At 32.8% G+C, this 24,781-nt stretch overlaps 1 protein-coding gene across 14 annotated transcripts in view; it reads right to left on the reverse strand.

The window, feature by feature from the left end:
* Nucleotides 1-24,781, reverse strand: part of RYR3 (ryanodine receptor 3) — a 212,354-nt gene that overhangs the window by 131,256 nt on the left and 56,317 nt on the right. For all 14 annotated transcript variants that reach the window (XM_064658435.1, XM_064658448.1, XM_064658446.1 and 11 more), the window contains exons 8-16: nucleotides 21,440-21,533; nucleotides 18,036-18,110; nucleotides 16,919-17,075; nucleotides 10,948-11,121; nucleotides 7,161-7,282; nucleotides 5,803-5,971; nucleotides 4,671-4,806; nucleotides 2,927-3,022; nucleotides 2,104-2,222 (exon numbers count right to left, since the gene is read on the reverse strand). In XM_064658435.1, the coding sequence (XP_064514505.1) occupies nucleotides 2,104-2,222; nucleotides 2,927-3,022; nucleotides 4,671-4,806; nucleotides 5,803-5,971; nucleotides 7,161-7,282; nucleotides 10,948-11,121; nucleotides 16,919-17,075; nucleotides 18,036-18,110; nucleotides 21,440-21,533 (1,142 nt within the window). The remainder of the gene's footprint in view (nucleotides 1-2,103; nucleotides 2,223-2,926; nucleotides 3,023-4,670; nucleotides 4,807-5,802; nucleotides 5,972-7,160; nucleotides 7,283-10,947; nucleotides 11,122-16,918; nucleotides 17,076-18,035; nucleotides 18,111-21,439; nucleotides 21,534-24,781) is intronic.

Here is a 24,781-nt window from a genome sequence, read left to right on the forward strand (position 1 = left end):
TAAATTTTGAAATATAAAATGGAATTATTTTATAAATTTCCTGTAGCCCAAAAAAATTTCAGTGCAAAATTAGTGGACAATTCTCAACAGCAATTCTCTGACTGCTTATGAATTTCTATATGAGAAATAATCCATTTATTTTTAAAACTAAAAACACTTGAAAGAATTCGCCATAAAGCAAAACAAAATTTCAGAAAGATCTTAAACTCCTACTTTCTTTTTGTTTTGTTTTAGTCTGAAAATTGAAAGAGATTGACATAATTCTCCCGTAGATTACTGACGCAAAAGGTTTTGCAAGAGAGAACAGAGTAACATAGTGTTGTTTAATGCTGAGGGGCAAAGCTGCACACTTCTGCAAAATAATAGGGAAGCTTAAAGATGTACTTGAGCTCTGACAAAGCATCTTTGAGCAATGAGCCCAAATGGTGTAAACTGCTACAGATCACCTAAAAGATAAAGACACATCTTCACACTGTTGATTACCATTTTGGAAACTATTCTACTACACCAGGAGCAGCAGAATATACCATTCATTTTAGCTACTGCTCTCATCTGCCCAGTGAATTTAGCACAAACAAACCATCAACAGCAGTTTAAGCTAATATATTGTGCAGTTTTCTATGCCCTAGCCCATGCATTTTCCTTCCTACCATCTCTGCTGTTGGGCAGAAACCTCTAGCAGAAGGATAGAGGTAATAACTATCCTTCTACCTAAACTACCTAAAGAACTACCTAAACTCTGACTGGTACTCAGCTGTAAAGCAATATAGTAACATTAATGATTACCAGTAACTCAGAATTTACATGTAAACTGTTTAAATAATCTCTGTGAGTTTGCTGACTGTAGTTCTGACACAATGCTTTTCGTTTAAAAAAATCCTTCAAATCAAAAATTCCCACGACAATGTTACTTATTAATAGTACTGTTTCTTATTCCCTAAATCTCAACAGAATATCTAATCTAGCAAGAGAACAAGATATATTGTTTGTGAAGTAACAAATAAATTCATTACTTCCCATTACTTACTGAGTTTTAGTCAAAGACATTACAAATAGAAGGGTACAAATCCTTTACCCAGTATGGTTTTTCTCCTATGTACATATTTTCTTTTTCTGCTCTAAGTTCTCACTATAATACCTACATTAAGATATTCCAGCTGAAAGGTTCTTTGTAGGTGACTGGAATAGCCCAGTAATCTTGCTAAGAGCTAAAAATAAACTAAGCTTACTGCTGTAATTTCTATTTTTTTTCTTATGACTACTTATATCAGTTCATGCTCCTTAACCATGCTTAAAAGTACTGTTCTCCTTTACTAAAGTTGGTTAGGTTCTCTGTATTACTGATTTAAAGGAGAAGGTAATTTCAGCTCACTAAAACTTTCTCTGCTCTTCCTCGAGGTTATCAGTCTTTCAAATAAAATTTTAATTGAGGAAGGAAACTCACATCAGAAAATCACACATAAACCTATATCTTCGTCTGTGTTGTGATGGCATCCTGATGGCAGCCAGAAACTCTGTTCACCTTCTTCTATCATAATAAATTGCATATTGTTGTCTAAATTTATCTCATCCAGTATTTCTTCTGGAAACTCAGGGTTTTTTTCTTTCTTCTGAACACCTGTGTTTTCAGATATTTGAATTATTTTTCTGATTTCTCATTTTATTTTTTTTCTGCTAATATTATTATTACTCAAGATACAAATTGCTCTGTAGGATACAGTTCTCTCTTTCTGTAGATCAAAGGTAGTCCACTGCTTCTGCAGAGCCCTCCGTCACAAAGCAAGCTACTCTACCCACTTTCTTACAGCCACGAGAATGCTTCATTTTCTCAGTAAATCCAATGTTCTGACTGGTTACCAATATTTCTTAACTGTTTGCTTGTCAGATATATTTGCTGTATTTGAAAATTTCTGAAAAGCAATTGTATATTACACATTCTTTTAACCTCAAGAAAGCAACTTTGCAGATGTACTTTGAGGTTATTTTATTTCTTTAGGGGTACTAGAATCACATATTTCCATGCAGAAATTTCTCTTCCCCCTCCCCACACCCCCCCAAATCACTGTAAGATTATCAGTAAATTCTTAGTTTTTCCAAACATACCTTGTAATTTCGCCCATGTTTATCCAACAATGAAATAATGGATTTGATGTGTTCCTCAGATATTAAATTTAAAGCTTCTGGGCTTTCAATCAAGATGCAGTGCAATACTTCCAAAATGCCTATATAAAAGGCACAGAAACAATGCTGTCATTAAATCACCTGCACAATTGAACACAGTCTAAAAGCTCAGTGAATGTGTATCTTACGAGATGCTATCTTTTCTCCAGACTAAAAAGAGGATGAAAACACTTTCACGGAGTATTAATATGATTATTACACATTAGGAATAAACACCTAATAAAGCTGTTAATTCCTGTTTTCTTTTGAAAATAGCTACAATTTTAAAACCGCTTCAGGAAATTGCAAATTTAACTCCTTCCTTTCAGTGAGAGACATAAAGGTTTTAATAGGGAGCACTGTATAATATATCAATATTTTGTTGAATATTTCATAGTGAAAAAACCCTGTTATCTATATCTTCATGGGTTTTGTATGCATGTCCACAAACTGGTGTTATTTAAAGGTGCAGTAGTGTTGATACTGCCTTACCCAATCCATTAATTCACCCAAGTCATGTTCAAAATTCATTGGATGTGGCATTGCACATACCAAACACATGGAACCAAAAAATGCCACAGAAATATCTCTAAGTGTATCACTTTTTTAAATTTAAAAAACAAGCAAACAAAAAAACCCAACCAACCAAAAAACCCAACAGCGTATTTATTTTCTAATGCATATTGGTTTCAAGTTAATCTGCTCTGACAATAATGTAAGACAGACATTAACTGATGGTTAATTTAAATTGTAAAATGAATCTCACCTGAGGAAGATTCTAATCTATCCAATTTACTGATTAACCAATCAAGGTTACTGGAAAATTGAGCACAATTGTTTCTGTTGCCACGAATGAGAGCAGCTGGAAAAAACACAGGGTATAATTTTATAACAGGAGATTTCCGTTTGAAGTCATCAATGTTTATCATATGCATTTTAACACTTTTTTTAGAGTAACTTCATGAAATAATGAACAAACAGGTCCACATATGTTACAGTATTAAAGAATCAAGATTTTCATTATTTTGAATATCAGCAACTGACATAACTTCTAGAGAGCACATAGTTTTTGAAGTTGACTGGGATCTACTGGATAAACAGGAATTTTTTGTTTTGTTTATGCTTTATTTTGTAGTTAAATTTAAATAGAAGTTATCCACCACCCTTGCTTAATGCATATGTCAAGCACTGTCATGATCACAGGGCTGAAATATTTCTTTTTCTATTTCTTCCTACCAAGAGTGGGAAGATCATATGTAGAAGTTTAAGATGAGGTACAGGTTGTGTTCACTGCTGTTTAGTTCTACTTTCTGATTACAACAAGTTATAGAATGCATAGCTTTTAGCATTTCAGTAGTGCAGAATGCAATATTATTTGACTGCACTTTGAAAGTTCATCAACGATCAAGTCTTTCAAGCAACACTGTTTTTTTTCATCTAGAAGTTATCACTGATCATAGGGGAAAAAAGCAACAAAAAAGCACCTTCTGTATACAGTTGTCAATTATTTTTTATTATGAAGCATTAATATTTGTTACATCAGAACAAGTGTGTTCAAAATGTACCTGCAGATGAATATCAAGACAAAATCTGAAAAAGGCCTACATAGCACCGAAAATATTTTTTTCATCCTACTTTTCTTTAAATTCATAAGACTAAAGTAAAATGCAGGTAATGGTAACTTTCTACTTTCTGAAGCAATGAGAAGACTTCACCTGAAGCACCTGCATGTCTGTGCTATGTGAATAACCTCACACTTCAAAGTACTTCCCCTTGTTTCTTTTATTATTGTCATGACTCTCAACTTACTTATTTTACTATGGTTCAGAACTAACTTTATTTGTAATGAAATTAGAATGTATGTAAACTCCATTAGAAGACAAGATTCTCCTATATGGGGAATAACACAAATCAGTATCAAACTAGAAATTTAAATAAATATACACATAAATATTTTTCCTGTTCTATAATTTTGGCCCTTCTACAACACAGCAGTAGTCTGCTCTGGAAACCATGAAAACTACTGGAAAAAATATTTCCACTTCTGTTTTATATAATTATTTTTATTAACATTTAAATCTAAGTCTCAAGTAACAAACATTGAGGTCAGCAGATCTGACTATTACTTTTAGACTTCCTTCAGCTTCACATACAAAGACTGTTTTCCAGTCTCTCTAATTTTTAAAATAATAATTCACATCTATTTGCATACCACAGGTATACTTCAATTATTTAAAAAAAAAAAAAAAGCTTTTGGCATGCTTCATGGAACTTTTTCCTATCTGAAATCTATTTCTCTGCTGTATCATTGCTCAATAAACTCTTTCCTCTGTAATAAATAGCAGTAAGTATACGGAAGAAAATCTGTAATTTACACGATGGAATAAATAACACAGTGGTGTTATTTGACCACCTTTGGTCAATGGTCTTTGATGGTGAATCAGCAAGTAGAACATAAAGAGTACATATCCTGGGTTTTTTTTACATTAGTATGTTTTTGAAGAACTTACCTAATAATTTGTAAAGGAGATTCAAAATTTCTTTCCATGCAGTACCATATTCTTCTCTTGCAATTCCTGCAAAATGAGCTGTGCTGTTGTAGTCATTTAAGCGATCAATGCAATTCAGAACTAGTGCCAGCATTCCCTAAACACGTGACAGAAAGTGAACTGTACATAAAAAGGTATTTGTTGTTGCCCTTTAGAAAGATTTTTTTCCTTTATAAATTGGAAAGTTGCATTATCTTAAATTTAAAAAAAAACAAACAGCAAAACAACAATTGTGCTTACAAGATTTGAATATGTGTATTTCTGTATAAAATAATTCCTTTTAGAGAATGATTCAATATTGTTCCTTACTCAACTAAGTATTATAAAAAATAAGGAAAAAAAGCTGACAATAAAGGCTTTTAAAATAATAATGAACAGCCTTTTTTACATAAAATCTTCCTTGCATAAGAAGAAAACCCTTTAAATTTATATGAAAAGCAATTTTTATTGATAAAAAGGGGGAAATTTTACTATCCTATAAAATATCTGTAAAAAAAATTTTAAATACTGAAAGAGATTTTTAACTTCGGTTTGATTGCAGACTCAAATGGTATTGAAAACCTGCAAGCAATTCAAACATGCCTAAAAACATTGTAAAATATGTTTATTTTGTATATTTATATATTTGTATGTGTATTTATACAGAAACATAGTTATTCTGTTCTCAGAGAGGAGCAATTCAACAATTATGTGATACATATCCTTCCCTAAAGCAAGCATTCTTCCAGTTTCTAGAGATAAAAAGTTACTGATTCACATCCTGGTGGGCAGAAAAGACATCAGAAATCACATCTATTATTGATCCAGGTTTTATTATTCATTTGGGGTATCCAACTTCTATAACTTCTTGTCAAAACTGTTTCTTGCAAAAATGACATCTCTTTAAAGATGCTCAGAAGTAATAAGATCAAATTTTAAAACAGAGGGTTTGTAGCCTGTGACAAGTGTGTGTATGTATATATATATATCAGCTACAGAACGTTGCATTAGAGAACATATGTATACATCTAGGTGATAATGTTTAGATTCTTCTCGATGTTTGTGGCACAATAGACTTGAAGTTAAAATAATGTAACAATTCCTCTCTCTGTACCTCTTCTTTGAATAAATTTTGTCTGTTTTTGAGTGAGCGGAGTTTGTTTTGCTTATCTTCATGTTGCAGGTCTTCTTCAGGAAGCTGGAAGTATATAATAAGGTCTTGCAGAGTCTGAGCCATCTCCTCAACAGGCAGGGCAGAGGGTGATAGTGTTCTGTTGTTTCCACTATGGAAAACAACAAAAAAGACTGGCAGCATTAATAATTTTCCAACTGTAATTTACGGTATTGTGTAGCAGCCAATTTTCTGTTGGTATCTAAGTCGAGTTTTGTTACATATATGACATATGCTTATATGCATATGAACAACAGATGATCTGAACTGAACATCATTCAAACACCTATTATTTGTGTGCCCAGCACTCATAGCTTCCAGAAGTGGAATCATGCTTCCCTTTCCGCACTGATGTAAACAGTTTTATGGTAATTGATTTTGTTTAGATACTTTAAATCCCTATTGATGATTTAGATGTAATGTGCAGATGAGCTAAAATAGTACCAGTTATTGACGGTATACACGCCCAGTCTTCTAGAAAAACAACACAAAAATAACAGGTAATCCTAACCATAAATTAGATCTTCTGTATCTATTCTATATAGGAAATAAGGAAGGGTGGGATTTAAAAATGGAAAGTATTTCAAGGTATCTCAGTTGTTGGTAAAATAATTTCTCTTTCCTGTTCAAATATTTTCTCAATCTTGTGTGATAACCCAATTTTCCATGGCCTGACTCACTAGTATAAATAGGAGGAGCTGATTGCTGGCAAAGGTGGCTCTGTTTTCATATCCTCAGCCCAAGAAATATAAAGGAGTAGTGTAGGCCCTTGAGATCCTGAAGCAATAGCGTTTTAATCACATACTTGTATAATGGCTTCTTTGGAAGGAAATATTTAATTACAAACTCATTTTCCTTTATTTTTTTCATCAATTAGGTAGTAATACAAGGATATCCACTTGATCATCATAATTAAAACTTCTGCCAAGCACTATGAAAAAATAGTTTCTTCAGTACTACATACATTCTTATAGATTTCATTGTATATTCTTATACAAAGTTCTAGGTACCATAGAATACTTATGAATGGAGTTAGACTGAGATCATTTAGCAGGTTTTCTTCAATTTAGGATCCAGCTTCTGGATTCTGACTTCAAGGTATTAGATTTCATGTAAATAATCTTAAATAAAATGTTTTATCTATTTAATGGCAATACTAATCAAAATTGCAAATTTAAATCAGTAAAAATATATTGCTAATAGCTTCTAAATTCAAATATTTGAAAGCAGGAAATATGTATGCTCTTAGAGAAATTCTTATAATTTCAGAATATTTTAAAAAACAGAGTGGTAATAACTACCTTATAAAGTGGCTGAATAAGCTTGTAGTATTGCGAATGATTCGAGCAGCCTGGGATTCCTCATTCTGACATCTTTGTAATGTGAGACCATCATCCATATGACCTTCTTGGTGTAATATAACCTATTGAAATCAGTAAGTATCACAATAGTTACTTTAAAACACTTTCTACTTTTAAATATTTTGTAACATTTCAATATTGCACTGAAAACAGTAATGGTATATTTGGTATGGTAATGGAGCTACTATTTGTTAATCATTTTATCTGGACACCCATTAAGTAGCTACAAGTTTTTCGGTTTCACATAAGTTATTCAGAGAAGACATTTATTCTGCCACAATTCATTAAAAAAATACGGTTAACAGATATTTTCCAATTAAAATAAAAATATTGTTTTTCTTATATTCTGTCTGTCAGGGAAAGAGGATCTTCGCTCTCTTAAGCATCGTTTACTAAAGGGTTCATCCATGAAAAGACTATTGACAAGAAAAATCAAGCTGGAGTGATAAACCTCATAAAAATTACAATGCAGCTAAAGGTGCTATAATGTTTATGAACAACTTCTGACTCATTTAACTATTTCTACACACTAGGTTGGATTCTTATCAGAACCAGATGTGAACATCATATGAACTTCAAGCAATAACAGATCCTTTGCTTGGGTAGGGTTTTAATCTTTCTCTTTAAATAAACACACAATATCACAAAAAGACAGCGTAATTTTTAGGTATCACAAAAACAAGTCTTGGTCATTTTGAGTCATTAAAATCCTACAGCAATTTTGTGAGAAGTAAATATGAGCTATCCTGCTTCTTTGTCCAAGAAGTAATCTACTGAATTCTCCATTGAAAACTCTATTCTTTTAGCTTTGAGTTAGTAAAAATTTGCAACTGACCAGTTAGCAGAGTAATTCTGAAGGCACTGAATAGTTAACAAAGAAACTAATAATGTTATACAAGTAGTTACTGCCACAAATGGGAAAGTTATTCACCAACAACTTTTTGTACATACTAGTGTATAGGTCTATCAAAGCACTAGAAAGTGATGTTTTTCTATACTTGTCAGAATCTGGAGTACACATGTGCTCTGTTCCATCAAACATGGTGAGGAACTGCTTTTAAAAGAGACAAACGTCACCCTGTGAGTTTATCTGGACACCAGAATCCATGGAAATATGATGTAGAAGACAGGGAAGGTATTTTTGAATTATTACATTAATAATTTTATCTTAAAGAAGGCTAGTTTATGTTTTGATCATCTTTCCTCTTGGTTCAAATACGTTTTAAATATAGAATCACACTGTGAGTGACTTTGCTAGCTTGAATACCACTATTAAACATAAAGAAGGGTCCTGAGGTCCCTAAACTGAACAAACACTGAAGAGCGGCTCTTCCCATCACAAAACTAGTAAGAAAATATTTGACATTCATGTAATTTTTCTTCAGGCCATTGTATGTAGCTCCAAGTTTTGGAACTACAGGAATGGAAACATTTGACAGATTGGATATAAAAGCTGCCATGCCTTGCAAAGTGATTGCATCACCATTGTGGAGCAGATATGCACTCTTCTTCCTAAGCATGCAGCAGATCAGGAAAGAGTGGAGTCTTTAGAAGGACTAATCTTTCATACTTCTCTGACCAAAAAAAAAATCCAGAAAACCAACAAATAACCCAAACCTCAACTAAATCATCCAGAAACATCACAATTACAGGAAAGTGCGATTTAGAACGCCAGTGAGTAGACCACAGATAGAAGCATTCAGCACTGTCTACATCAGTTCTCCAGATAAAACACTTCTCTGCATATAAAAAGGGGCATTTGGCACTGCCTTGCTAGTTGAGGTACAGCAAGACTGATGAACAGCCTGAGCAATGGCCTCCAGAACATGAATCCAAAACATACAGCATAGGTTTCTCTGTTCTCTGACCTCTAGCATTTTGGAGCTCTGCAGGAGTTTATAGCTTGCATAGAAGCAAACTCTCAAACTGAAAAGACAGACAACCATCACTCACTGGATGATGTGGGGATGTTGACTAGAACATTGATGTAAACATCATCATTACCTGGCAAAGTCTTGAAGCCTTGTTTACCACAATCTCAGAGAGAGATAAAATAAATAACAACTCTTGCAGAAATCTGCAAGAAAATCTCCAAAAATGATGCCAGAATTTCTTTATATTAGTGTCTTGCAAATACAGTATAATAACTAGGTACATGAAACTGCACCAAAACCCAAAAACCCAGAAATTTTTACTGGGAATTTTTAGTATTTTGTAACAGAATTAATCCCATAGTTGTTTTCTCCTCTCTATGGTTTTGCAGCAGCTGACAGTGATAATAGCTACATTATGTGAAAAAAAAGCACCCTTTTTTTTACACATCTAAATTTCCTTAAAAAATTATAGTCTAGTATAATGTATTGCAGAGGACAAAAAACTTTTTTTTTGCCTCCACAGAAATATCAATTACTAGATAGCTAGAAGGTTTGGGTTTTCTTCTGTTTGAAGACATTAACAAGACAGAATTCTCCAGGTGAGAGGACAACAAAAGATTCAAAGACTTTGAACATGAATGAAACGGTTTCAAAGGAGAATAAAAGTGACAGGCAATTATGGAGGTTCTTTGCTGCTGAGAAGAATACTGGGGAAACAAAACACTAAACTGGAAGCTATTGTAAAATTTTTCATTGAATACAGAGCACAAATCTCCATGTTGCCTTTCCAAGAAGTGAAATTAGATGCTCTGAGGAAACAGAATACCATAGCCAGTTCTGGCACGGGAAAGGAAGAGGCTATCATTGTGTGATTTAATTTTTTATCAAGAAAATACTGAATGACTGGCATATAAAGAATTTCTCTGATCAGCCATGTTGCTGAGAAGTGAAGGAGTTGGGCACTCACTACCCATTTATGATCACCATATGTGGTGCATATGAATAAATCTGATTATGCCAACGGTGTGTGATGTGGATCTCATTGTTTCATATTACAGTACTTGTATATGGGTATCCTCTTATGAATGTACATACATACAAGTAATTAAAAGAGAATTCCAACTTCTTTTCAGTAATGAACATTTTTTTCCCTTTCTCATGTTCTCATGATAAGCTGAAGTTGTAAAATCTACAAATAGAGAACCAAGGAATCATTTGGTAATGAAGCATTTATGCGACCTAGTATTAAACCCGTTAATACTGAACAAAATGTGAACGTAATTTGAAGATTTAACAGATGATATGCCCTTAATTAAGAATATAATCGTACCCTATAATCAAAAGGCTGAGTGAAAGATCATCCTGATGTCATATCACAATTACATCTAACATTTGCGGAGGAAATTATTTTAATGTCCCTTAAGAAATTTGAGGATTTTCCACAGCCATTTCTTAAGTAACAAATTTAATTGCCATTTCACACAATATACTCAATAAAAAAATCTAAAACATCAGTGAATATGACTTACAAGTTTACACCAGTTATAACAGTTCAATGTCGATTTTCAAAAAATTATTTGACCATTTGAATCAGGAATTTCCATCTTTTAGTGGTATCAAAAATAAAAATTGAGCACAAATTAATAATTTCTTCTGACAAGAAAAATAGTTAAATACATTTCTTAGTGGCAAAGTTTTTTCTTCAGTTATATAGTTATGCTAATATCCAACAATGTTTACATTTTTAGAATGAAATACTCACATTTTCAATATAGCAGCACAAAACAAACGCACAAACTGTTATGAAATTAACATTCATTTCACAAGTAATTAAAAAGAATATCAAATATTACCTTTCTTTTCAGGGGACCTAAACGTGCTGATTTAGCATCCTGTGCCTTGTAAGTCAACCATAAGGCAGTGGCCACATGTTGAACAAAACAGATTGAATCACCATACTTTATTTCTGGGAGTCCCATTCCATCAATGTCACGTTTGAGACTAGAATCCTGCTTTTCTTTTAGCTCCTAGGAAGATAAAGTTGGCATTCAGTCTCTGTATTGGAATAGGTTATGTTTCTACACTGAATATATATTACAATACTGAACAATGTTTCTGCTACTTATGCTGTTAGGACAGAGCTAAATTTTACTTAACATAATTTTTGTTTCTTTATAATTAACTATTCAGATTGTGATTAAAAATAATTTCAAATCTCAAGCATCTTTTTCTCTGAAGCAGGAAAAATCAAGTAAAATCTTTAAAGATTAAGAAAATATTTAAATGTTTAACTTAACATAATTGATAGTGTAATTGATGTAAATAAAGTTTCAGTTTCAGAGTCTATAAAACTCTATATAACCAACATTCTTGAATTTTAGCTTAAACATGAAAAAATAAAAATAATCAGTAACCTATTTTGAAATGTAGTTAAAATATTTTTATGTAAAAGAATTTTTTGTTTATAAATTGTATATACAGATAAACACTTCACTTGGATAATATGTTTGTATTGCAACAACCAGCAAAAAAAGAAAATACTAATTTTAAAAATAAATACAGTTTGGCTTTTACCTTTATTTTTAAATTTCTTAGGTTTTTTATATTTATTTTATTTTATTATTTATCTACTTTGTAAGAAGAATTGGATTTTTTTTTAAAGACATTGCTCAATGCTTAGCTAGAACACCCACTTCTTAACCGCAAACTATTTCTTAATCCTATTCTTCTTCATTTACAACTAGAGGATTTTAAGATCCCATCATAAAAGCATAATATTTTCTTTAAAATAAAATATTCATCTTTTCACAATTGAATTCATGAATAACAGAATTACAAAGCAAATTTTGTAATATCCAATTATGGATACATGTGATTCAACAAAAAAAACTTTAAGAAAATAGAGGAATTAAAGAACATCATTTTTCTATGATTTCAACTGCTGATGGACTTAAGTGTAGATAGCTGTTAATTTGTTGTTAACTAAACAAAATATGTTAGGAATTGATACACAGTCTAAATTTTATATGTTTAATGGGGTTTTTTTAATTTCATTTCAGGTTATCAAATTTTCGACATCTGTGGAGAAAACAGAAGTTGTATTCTAGCCTTGCTAATCTGCTTTCATTTATACAGAATTTAACTGTCACATTTCAACAATAATTTCAGTTGGAACAGGTAGCATTATAATGTCAAGATGAAATTAAATGAAATTACAAGACATTCTTTGGGGTTACCATTGCAATGTGAAGATGATGAGGAAATCATGTCACATCATATTTGCGTGACCCGCACTATCATGTATGAATAAAGAGGAATTCTTTCAATACACGTTTGCCATGAGGCCATTAAATGAAAAATACAATAAAATAGCACAAATTCATTAACTGTCAGCAATTACTTCTCTGACTCTACACAGCATCCTGAATATTAAAACATTTTGGTAACAAGCAATCCTAATGCAGTTACTGTTTCGAAAAGAATTGAGTGATACTGATACTGACTTTTTTTGACAACATTAAACATACAGAAAAAACCCAAGATTTTTTGAATTTCAGAAATAAAGCTTTAGAATTATTTTGAGGGCCTGAAGGCCCTTTAATAAATACAGCGTAAATTCCCCTTCATCATGTTTTGCTCCTTGCTCTCTGTCCAGTTTCTCTAGGATTTCAGCCAAGTAATTTGATCACAGTGTGATTGCAAAGACAGGGTGTATTTTACAACAGCTGAAAAGTATAGTCAGATAAAGATTACCGGGGGAGGAGGGGAAAAAAATATCTCTTATCTAAATATTTGAACATATTTTAGCAGTAAAATATCCAAATACTTTCTCTTTTAAAATCCTCTCTTCCCTCAGGCTGTGAACTAATAAAATCAAAGAAAACAAATCACATCATGGGCCTAGAAGATGGCAAAGGAAAAACCACAATAACAAAAAAACCCAACAAAAAAAAGAAAGATGGAATGAACAAAGGAATTTGAGGGCAAAGCTGTCAAAGATGATATTTTCAAAAGATATTTAATATATTAGAGGAAGAGCAAGAATCAGTGAGAAAATTCATAGAATCATAGATTCCTATGTGATGGAAAGAAGGTAAGGAATCACAGTGTGAACAGAACAAATAAAGCCAACTGCCTTTACAAAGATTTTTTCAATAGTAAAAACACAGTAGGGGAAAACCTTTGATTGCTTAAGGGCTTGCTTAGGCACCCCTAAGAATGGTAAAAAACCCTGTCTGCTGAACTCTTAGTAAATCTAACTTGCGTAAGATAACGAAAATTTTATTGCAATAAAAGTACTGCCATGCCTCCTCCAATTTAGCAAGGTAAAAAGATAAAAGTCTACAGATACAACAGCAAAGGACTGATACATTGACTTAACTTATTGTACTCTGTATTACCTGTACACCCCAGTAGGCAAGAAAAAATAAAAAAGAGGTGATTTTTATTTTACCTTCAATTTTCTCCTCCCATATAAAATAAGTAGAAATACTCTATTGGAAATGCAGTGCTTACAGGGAAATGACAATTTTAAATTATAAACTTAAAAGTAAGTACTTGAACTTTTAGAGATAAATGTAGGTAGTCCCTAAGACAGCTACATGCTGGTAGTAATACTAAAATGATATCAAATCCTTTTGCATGAGTCATCTGTGACTTTTGAATGTGTCAGAATGTTACTTACCAAGGCTATACCAAAAAATTTTTATTGTCAATTTTATATATCATAACTAAAATAAAGTATGAAATCTCAAATATTAATTCTGGGCTACAAAAATTTAAAATAAACAAATATTTTTAAATATACTCTTGTTTGCACTGTGTGTTGTCTCAAAGAAATTTGTAAGTAGAACCAAGATTCTGCTCAGCAGTGTATACTGAGCCAAGTACTGTGCTGGAATGAGAACATCCCATTTCAAAACAGGATTCCATCTGGTGTAGAGAAACTGCTGTCTCTGTTGTCACAAGGCATTACAGATCTGTTACCTTAAAATATAAAGGTTCACATTTTAAAACTTGGTCAAAAGTAAGCTCCATATTAAAACCAATAAAAGATGTAATTTTGGGGCTTTCCATCAATTTTTTATACTTATAGCTTAGTTTGCAGTAATTTGTAGTAAATAGGCACGTATTACATATGCTGTTTTCATTGAAATCAGCACCACGATGTTCTTTAGCATATTCCTTGACTTTTTTTATAAGTTCCCTTCTGTTCTTATTTATGTGAGGACATAGTAAGGAAAAAACTAATTTGAATTTTATAATTTAAAATAACTGTTTCAGTTTTCAGTGCTAGCCAGTAAAAGGAAAAAAAAGCAGTGAAAGGAAATTATGAATGCAATCACAGATTTTGAAAAGCAAGGAACAGACAAGACTGCTGGAGTGTAACACTAATGAGGATGAAGGTGCTTTTTCAACAAGAAGGTCTCTATAACAACTCCTGGAAAAATAAGACTTTATTTAAGTCATGTGCTACAGGTTCCTGGGAAGCCTGGGGGATTTGTATATTCCACATAGCTCTGCCTTCTGGCAAAGGTAATACCTCTTTTCTACAAAAGAGATATTTGCTGTCTTCCAAACAGGAAAGAATACTGCAATGGAAAAATGTTTTATTCCCTTTTGGATACTCTGCAGCAGTGTTTCATGTGAGCAATTTGGTCTGAATTCAGTGTTGATCCTATCTGGAGCAGAAGGCTGGACTAGATGACTTCACAGGGTTCTTTCCAATTAAAATTACTCTTAGTTTAAAGGAGAGGAGTGCTGTATACAGAGAGGTATTCCAGCACTCTATTTTTAAGAATCTGTACACAGGTGGACATAGAGGTATATATTCCCTGAATTCATGCCATATTAAAGTCCAGGAAAGTGAAAATATTTCTTCGTTGAGAAAATGAGCCCAGCAAAGGTTTACAAATACATATGTGCAGGAATTAAGATAAAATATGTATATTGCATATATCTTGTCTAACTATTAGTTCTATGGCTATTTTTCCTCTCAATATGTATGCCATCAGCACTTGGCTGAAAGAGCCTCTTCCTTCTTACAGTCCTGGTCAATCTTTGGGGTTTATTCCCTTCCAAAACTTCATCTTTCTTTCTTCAGGAAGAGTTATCACTGCTTGTTCCCCTCACTTTTGTAAATACTAATATCTCTACCCATGGGACAGTGCAGCTCTTACCTGTCCAGACAACTAATAATTATTCTTATTCTTGGCACAGAAAAAAGCAAGTTTATAACTTATTTTGAGATAGAAATGTGCTTTTCTCTATAGGACAGCACATATAGGACAGGATGATTAGATACTGAGCTTGTATTTAATACAAAAATGTACATTAGCAACCATATTATGCATAAACACAGCAGACATGAATGACTTCTGCATAACTAATTACTACTGAACTTCAGCTTAGTCATCTTGGGCACTGTAATAAATTTCACTAATGGGCCTTTGAGGCACACCTCAACAAAAAGATTATGAAAATAGGGCATGTTTAATCAATGTAACAGAAAATATTTTACTAATATGCATACAAAACCATTAAGAATATATACTTAAAATTTATACATTTATATACATAGATTAAAACATTGAAAAATAGCAGGACAGACAGTGTCCAATTAGGCAGTGAGTATATTAAGGAATTTTAACACAAATATTTATCAAGTGGCATTCCTGAGATACTCACCATTCTTACTACAGTGACATGATTTGCCAAAAATGGGAAAAAATTATAGCTGTAATAAATGCCCCTGCACAACATCACATGTACAATCTACACTGCATAGCCTTTATACTGGGTAAAGAATGAAAAACTATTTGGTGAGAAACTAGCAATCAGAGGAAATTTCCTGATAGTTTTTCAATTATTTAATTGGCTAAAATAAAAATTCATGAAATATCATATGCAGTCACACTAATTAACATCGTTATTTTAAACATGATAAGAACACTAACAAAAGTCTAGCATCTGTCAAGACTTAATGGTAGATTTTATCTAGTATATAACTAACTTTAAAGATTCTCACTGCCCTTCAGGGACCATACAGCGTTCATAATTAGGTGGAAAATTTAGTTTTTCATGGTTAATAAAAAACACTATTGTAGCAGCTATGGTAACTATTTATAAGGAAAATCATGAAAATAAATAAAAATTTCTAATCATCATTGATTATAAAAAACTTTTTACTTTCTGGGAAAAAAATTTATTAATTTCTCCTACCTCCACAATCATTCTTCATTCTCTCTCCCTTGTATTGTTTTTCCCAGCTGGAAATGATGATAAAGCTAGTAACATGCAATTAGCAGCTCACTAGAGAGCATAGTTTGAAAACATATGGTTTAGAAATCACTGACTACATTTTCCTTGTATTGAGGAAAAATTCAATTGAGTTCAGTTCAATTCCCATCAACACACTGCACAAAGAATAGCAACTGAACTGAATTCAATTGAATTAAATTATGACAGATAAAGCTGGAATGTATAACACTTATGAGATTCTGTCTAACTAAAATGATTCTATGATTATTAAAGTATTAGTAGAGTGGATTATTAAACCACTGTATCTTGCACTGTATTTGTTTTCAATCTTGTTTTTTAAATGTGGTAACAGTTTAGTTTATTCTTGAATTTATTAATCATCCCTATCTTTTCTGAGGGAGACCTTTGTTACTCTTTTGTTGTTTACCTTTGTATTTCAATGAATAATACCCGTCAATTACTTCAATTTAGAAATGATAAGTAATTTATACAGTTGTTGAAACAACTCAGATTCAGTATTTGAGTGCTCCACATTTAGAACAAATTTGCACTGATGTTATTTACCTTTGATGCTCTGAAACAAAAAGCAGTAGATGTTGTGTCTGACTTCTCTCTGTCTAATATTACAACTCCTTCATCTTCATGCAGAGCCAAATACTTTCCTGTTGTAATATGCCGAAGACGGAAAGGCTGTCCCCATCTGATGTTACTTCCACTCCAGCTAAACATAAGAGACATCAAAAAATAGTTTATTAACTAAACAAACCTAACATTTCTACTTTGGGCTCTAAAGGATGTTCAGAAAATAGAATGTGTTAGATATTACTTTTTGGTTCTGATTTCAATATGTGCATAAAAACAGATGAAAAACTGTTAATACATTTGCAAAGGGAACGTGGGAAGGAGTATAGCTTTCATCTTCTTGTTCCTACACCCTCTCTCTCTTTTATTAGGGTGTTACATGTGGTGTCCATAAAAACATCCTGCATGTGTAAATTAACTACTCTCTTTTAGTTGATTGACTAAACAAACAAATTAAACTTAGTTGGGTTTAATTTGTGAGGACTCAACATTTCACAGAATTCTTGTACATCTCTCTTGGTTATGAGGGTATTTCATCTGCAATCACAAATGCACCAAGGGTAAAACAAACATGGTTCAGAAGGCCATCAAAGTTAAGCATACGTAATCTTATGGTATATATTGAAATTTCACTTCCAGCAAAATAAGAGATAGCTAATCACCTAGGAAGGTGATTGATTCTTAAAAAACAAACAAACAAACAAAACTAAAAAAAAAAAACCAAAACAAACAAACAAACAAAAAAAAATGCAGGAGGAATATTACTGCTCTGATTTCCACCTGTGCTTCTAAAACTCCAAGTGAAAACTAGAAAAGCATTTTACTTGCAAACAGAAGCAGTGTCCCAAGCAGACATACGTCATGGGCAATGCTGCCTTTAATATGGGAGACAGAAAAAAAAAGTCTGAAAATACTGACATTCCCCATATGATTATATCACAATGGATTGATTTTTATTATTGACAAAGAACATACTAACACATATCATACAACATGACAAATATATTAGTCATGTTCTGCCTTAAGGGTCTGTAATAATCAAATTGCTGTGAACATAACAGGAATTGCTAACAAAAAAAAGTTAAAAAAATATAAGTACCTTATTCGAAGGGGTTCTACTCTCCACAAAGACCTTGCTCGAACACCAGCTCCTCCAGTTTCATAAAAAACTTTCCTACAGAAGAGATTCAGAAGATCATCCTCTTGTGCTTACTTGTGTTTACACAGTATTTATAGCTTACTTCTTTGTAAACTGTACATTACTCCCTGCTAAACAAATGGAGTTGAACAGACAGAAGATTCCTACTCATCACTGAGACCATCATACACAATCCAAATATCCCAGGTAAATTAGACTATTTCCATTAAACTATTCTCTCTCAGGAGATGACAAAATTCAAAGTGGCTGGAGAATTTTTCCTGTTACCTAAACAGCTATAAAAATATGTAATTCCTACAGTTCCAAAGAGATTACTAAAGGTTTTACATTCATATACACAACATTAAAATAAATATATACATTTTCAGATACTAAAGATTCTCTGCATGAACATGACACTGAGACTTCATCCCTAGAATTACTTGTATGATTCATATGAAAGGACAAAAAGGATGGTGATAACAAAAATTCTGCATTATAATCTTTACAAAACAGATAATACAGATTAAATTATATATTGGTTTTAGAAAATTCAGAGAAATAAAAAAAAAGGAAGTGAAAGAATTAAACCTTTACTATAATCTAGTTTTCTTGAATTATTGTCTGGGGATCAGTGATATGTTTTAGTGCTGAAACTAATATTCTACTTAATAGTCAAATACAAACAAAAACAAACTATGGTGGATTAGCGCTGTTCACAGGAAGTTTTTAAGGTTTTAGTGACCATTCATGCTTTGTCATCTAAGCACCAGAATTTGTATAATCTTCCTCATTTAAAATGAATATAGGAAATACAATGGATAATAAGAAAGGTCTTGATCTAAAAATCTGCCTACTGAAAGACAAAAAACTTCAAGTGGTTCTTGACTGCTGACTGGGGTTAAACCACAAAATTAGCATTGTTCTTGTGCAGCCATGGGACTCAGAACTCAACCTGTAAAACGAAAGTTGTGGTTCTCCTATCTGAACAAACGTTTCTAACTTTTCTTCTACTGAGAACAGTTAAGATTTTAATTCATCTGATTCTCTGTTTCATGAGCAACACCAATACAATCTGGGAAGTATCTACATTGTATTATGAAGTATACTGAAGCATGACAAACCATTTGCATCCAGTTTCTTTATAAGATGGTGCACTTGTATTTATATGTATATTATTTAGGAGTTACATTTAAGAGCACATATGTGATGTCAAAAATTTTGAAATGATAGTGTACCAAAAGAGTAAGAATATATATTCCTCATAGTTAAAACACTATCATTTCCTACGCATTGTTTTCTATAATGATGTTTTGATATTCTAGAATCAAAGGAAAAAAAAACACCTATCTGTCAATTCATCTTCATTTCCAGATCATGAAAATGATCTTTCAAGATCCCTTCCAACATAGGCTATTACATGATCCTATGTAATAAACAATACTGAATACACAATACCTGTCTGGAGCTTTACTCTTCCATTTTCATCCTAGATCCTCTTTGGTCCCACTGACCTTACTAATGTTAGTTTTGGCAGACTCTAAATACCTCTTCCTAGCTAAGCTCAAAACTGAGTATTCATTTCCACTCTCTTTGATCTGCTTCATTTCTCCTTGGCCCAACTCAAACCATTCTTTCACAGAAGGAATACCATAGGTTTGTCTCTGTTCACTTTTATATTTTTAATTCCTATACTACTTAAAATCTCTTATCTTTCTCCAGCTTTTTCTATATGCAACACTACCCTAGCATTACTGACCTGTTCTTACAGTAACAAAACTGCAAGTAAAAGAGAATTGCTGCTTTTTCACAACAGCATCCACATAACATTTTCTCCATCTGCTTGATTCCATCCACCCATATTTTTTTGTTCTTGCCAAGCTGGCCTGTTTGATATTCAATATCTCCACCTCAAGTATTTCCATTTGGAAACAAACACAATCATTTCCTACATCTCTTTCTCTTGTTCCTATTACTACTTGGGTTTTTTTCTGTATTTATTTTTTTTGATAGTGTAAATGTGACTTCTACAACTATGACACAATACAAATTTGGCCTTATGTCTATTATGCAGCTCATAAATACAAAAGATAAGACAACTTTAAATCGTCACTATCACACACTTGAAAATGTTCAATATAGCATTCACATTATTATCCATTTTAGGAACATAAAAACATGGATTTTATTCAGAGAAATATTTTTTTTTAATTTCACCCTTTAATTTACTTATTGTAAAAAACATGGAAGCAGATCTTAAGTCAGTAGCACTACACATCAAATATATATTAAGAATAACATCACACTGGGGAATAGGACTTCAAAATTATTTTTAGTTTTAACTGCATCTGACTTCTAGATAAGTAACAGCAGTAGCAAAGTACAGCATTTCTGAACATACTGAAATGTGTTAGCATCTATTTTAACCTTACAAATACAGGTTGTTTATAAAATTAGTCTGACTATGACATCTGTTCTACATAGGTATGTAGATCCTCACATTTTTCTAGTATTTTTATACGAGATGTATACATTTTGATACTCAGTGTAAACTTTGTATCTTTTTTTCTATAGTCATATGAAGAGAATAGCAATATTCACCAACAAGTAAATTTCTGGCATTCAGTTTGAGTTTTATTTTGGCTTTGGAGACAGTTTTACTCCACAGAAATGTAAACATGGAAAATTGAGAGCTGAAAAGTTTACTTGACATGACTGAATGTTACTTGTGGTATCATATTACCTAAAGCATAACTTATTTGCCACAATGGGTATGAAGATCTTATTTGCTGAATATGATTTTTAAAGCTAGAAGGTTCGTGTATCAAAATTATTGGCTTGTGATTTTGATTAACAGCAAAATACAAAAAAAATGAAAAAAAAATCAACATAAATATATAATTGATGTAAGTTTAATACAAAAGTGATTTAGTCTATGTAATGTGACCTAATTATCTTAATCTATTAATCAAATTTAAGAAAGCAAGAGCTTGCCAAAAGGAGCAAAATATATAAAAGTCATTGTGAAGGCCAAACTTACTTTTTTCTGTTTTGTTTGGTTTGGGGGGTTTTTTTACGTTACCATCTTCCCTGCTAACAGTAGCTTACCTCTACTTATAGTAGTACACATTAAAGACAAACAATAAAACAGGCTGAAATCTCAGTGGAAATGGACCACTTAAATTTCAGCAATAAATGAACTCATGACTGATTTTCTGCTTAGTAGGACCTAACTTCTTGTAACAATGTCACTGCCTAATTAAAGACTGCTGTAAAGAGGTTTTAATCTATCTAACCTCAAATTCAACTGACAATCTTTTCCATTTTTGAGAGAAGGAAATATATAAAAATGCACCATCACTTACTTGTGCTGTGAATCATTCTGATCTGTAGATGGAATTGTCAAACACTCATCATGGCCATGGAAAAAACGTACTACATGCCCACCAAGAAGATATCCTGTAGAAGAAGTTCATTTACTCATTAGCTTAAACATTGACAATATGAAAATAACACCCTCGTAAAATTTTTAAAAATTCTAAAGAGCTAGATGAAATGTTTTCCAAATTTTCAATCATAACTGAAATTAAACAAGAACAAATTTAGTATGATGACATACTACTTTTAATACCTTTTTCAGTTGAAAATAATTCTTCTGAAAATGAAGATAAAAAGAAAGCAATCTCTTAAATTTTAAAAATCAAATTGGGATTCTGAGACAGAAAAGGAAATTAAAGCCCTTGGCAACATTTATTTTTTTGAAAATTGAAGAAATTAAATAGTGTAAAAATGTTCTTCTGAAATTGTGCTCTCTTAGGCAAAGGAATGGCTGTGCCATGCCAGACTAAATTTTCTTCTAGCCCTGAATCCTTTCTCCAAAGTTTATAATTGTAGGTGTCTAAGGCAAGAGTATAGGGAGAAGGCAAGGAGCAGTGATGCTCTTCCAGACTGCTATGATTTGTGGTTGTGAGATTTCCTGAACCGGAGATTTAAGTCTTTGTATAATTATAAAATGCTATGAAAAATTCCAGCTGTAAAGGAATACCTTTTATTTGTATATTAACACATTAATTAATTATCCCTGCAATGCTCTTGTACTTGCCAGGAAAGAGCTGTTTTATGTCCCTGGTGGTGTTAATCAATTACCATACAGTAGGCTAGGAAATACCAGAACAAGAAAAAAACATGCAGAAAATGTTCAGGGGGGAATTTTTTGTTACCATTTCAGCTGGGTAGATAACAGTTTATTTCCATGCAGAATAAAAGCCGTGAGTAGTTTTAACTTCTCTGCATATTCATGGATCTTTTGTATAAACTTAGGCCAGTTCTGCAGTCAACCTGATTTGTGGGTACTCAGAGAATGTAATATCGTGGTATTATGTAGTCTTTGCCACATCAATATATAATCATATCAATATATTGCCAAATCAAATATATAATACCACAGTTTCCTCCCCCTTAGTACAATTTAAATTATCTCAATACAAAATAATTTCATGAGTTCATCAGTTTGTTCTGACATTTATAATCTGTGTCAAAAGCAAAAGTGCACAGCAGCAGTAAGAGAAAGACAAGAGAAAAACACTTTGTAGTTCCAAAGATTAAGTTTAATGGAAACTAACTTTCCAACCCATTTAACACAGAGTGCAGGCACTTTGCCTCACATTAAAGAGGAAAAGACAAAGGGGTGTAGGAGGAGAATGGTTCATCAGACCTTCAGTTCAAACAGTTCTGACCTAGTAAGTGAAATTAATGCCTTTTGAAAGAACATACATAAAGGAGGAAGGAAAGAAGAAAACTTTCATACTGCGCAGATGATTCAAAATATATTTGTAAATTAGGAAAACAGTAACTGACAATTACTCTGTTGCCAATTAATACAAAATTCAAAGCAAAGAAATAATGTGAAAAAAATACACTTTCCTGATATTTGTGTTCCATCAAAAGTTTCTCAAATATCACAAAATGTACATTGTCTGATTCCCAATACGATTTTACACTCAGGAAATCCTGCTTTCTCAGTCTGTTCATTCAACATGAGCTCGACCGTTATGTCTTTTTACATATGATCATCTCTCACATAAACCATTCCAAGAGCTGTATATGCAACTAAGCCTAAGTAGTTGGAAAAAAATTGATTGATACGCAGAAAACCTACTTCTCTGCTTACCTCACCCCAACCTGTTTAATTTAATTTTTTTGTAATTACAAAATTTTGGATTATGTGACCAGTTCTGGGCTACACAGTATAAGGGTTCCAAGTACAGCAAAGGGACATTAAGATGACTAAGAGACTGGTGCATGTCACACATGAGGAAAGGCTGAGAGAACTGGGACTGTTTGACCTAGAGAAGAGAAGGCTCTGGGGGGACTTCAGGAATGTAAAGAGGACGGGATCAGGGTCTCTTCAGTGGTGCCCAGTGACAAAACCAGAGGCAATGGGCACGCACCAAAACATGGCAGGGTCTGTCTGAATGTGAGGAAACACTTTATCATGTTGAGGGTGTCTGAGCACTGGCACAGGTTGCCCAGGGAGGTTGTGGAGTCTCCATCCTTGGAGAGAGTCTAAACCTGTCTAAACACAGTCCTAGGCAACCTATTCTAGGTGGACCAACTTGGACAGCAAATTGGACCAGGTCATTTCCTACCTCAACAGCTCTGTGATTCTGTAAGTTCTTAGGAAGGTTAGCTGCCAAATCCCTTCTGTTACAGAAATTTAAAATATACCATTGATCTTCCATGGTCTCTCTGTGTGGCTCATTTTGTTTGTCATCTGTTACAAGTTTTAAACTTTGCTATAGGATGGCTTTCCTGTTTGTTTGGGTTTTTTACCTGTGAAACCTAGGGAAACACAGACTTTTCCAGAGTTGACCTCTATTCTATTTATGATCTAGGATGGCAGGCCCCCAGCAGCTGTTTTTAAATACCTGGTTCTGTCGTGCAGAAGCAATCAGAAAATCCGTATCCCATATGCTCTTAAAATTAAAACCTAAGAATACTCCAATATATGTTTCTTATGGACCAGTGCACAGAAACACCGTGGGATGCTGATTTAAATCACTTGGGATTAGAAGAACCCAACCATACTTCAGATAAGCCTACTGAATTAAGTCTTTAGATGTCTATAGATCTTTAGTCATTAGTCTATAGTCTTTAGTCATCTATAGATGACTACCAGGGTAGTCATCTATATCAAGACTTACTGTAGCTGATCCCAGGGAAATGCTATATCTCTTTCAGTTCCCTTACAGCTCCATTTTGTCCTATGATATCGTATATTACTATATCAAAAGTGATCAGTTTTACAGCCAAGTGGTACAAAATGACAAAGACATTCGAGTCATTTGTGAACATCAAGGGCTGATACTTTGAACAGAGAATGGCAGATGTAAAGTACAATGTTTGCTATGACAGTGTTAATGCCAAAGTATGGCATTGAAATAAGGAGCAATACCTAGTGGGTCAGCCTTTCAACACAGAACAAGAAATTTCTCAGGATAAGGTGAAATATGACCATAAAATGAAGTTAAGTACCTAGAAAGAAATCCTCACTCTGGTGTAGGATTTAGGCTGGTTAAGAGAATGAATTTTCTTGTCTACTACAGACAGACAATAAGCATGACTGTGAGATCCACAAAGGATACTGAGCAAATGTCCATAAAAAACACAGGAGACTGAAATAGGAACTTTGATAAAATGGCTTTCCA

Source organism: Pseudopipra pipra, chromosome 6, assembly GCF_036250125.1.
Source record: "Pseudopipra pipra isolate bDixPip1 chromosome 6, bDixPip1.hap1, whole genome shotgun sequence".
Classification (NCBI taxonomy): domain Eukaryota; kingdom Metazoa; phylum Chordata; class Aves; order Passeriformes; family Pipridae; genus Pseudopipra; species Pseudopipra pipra.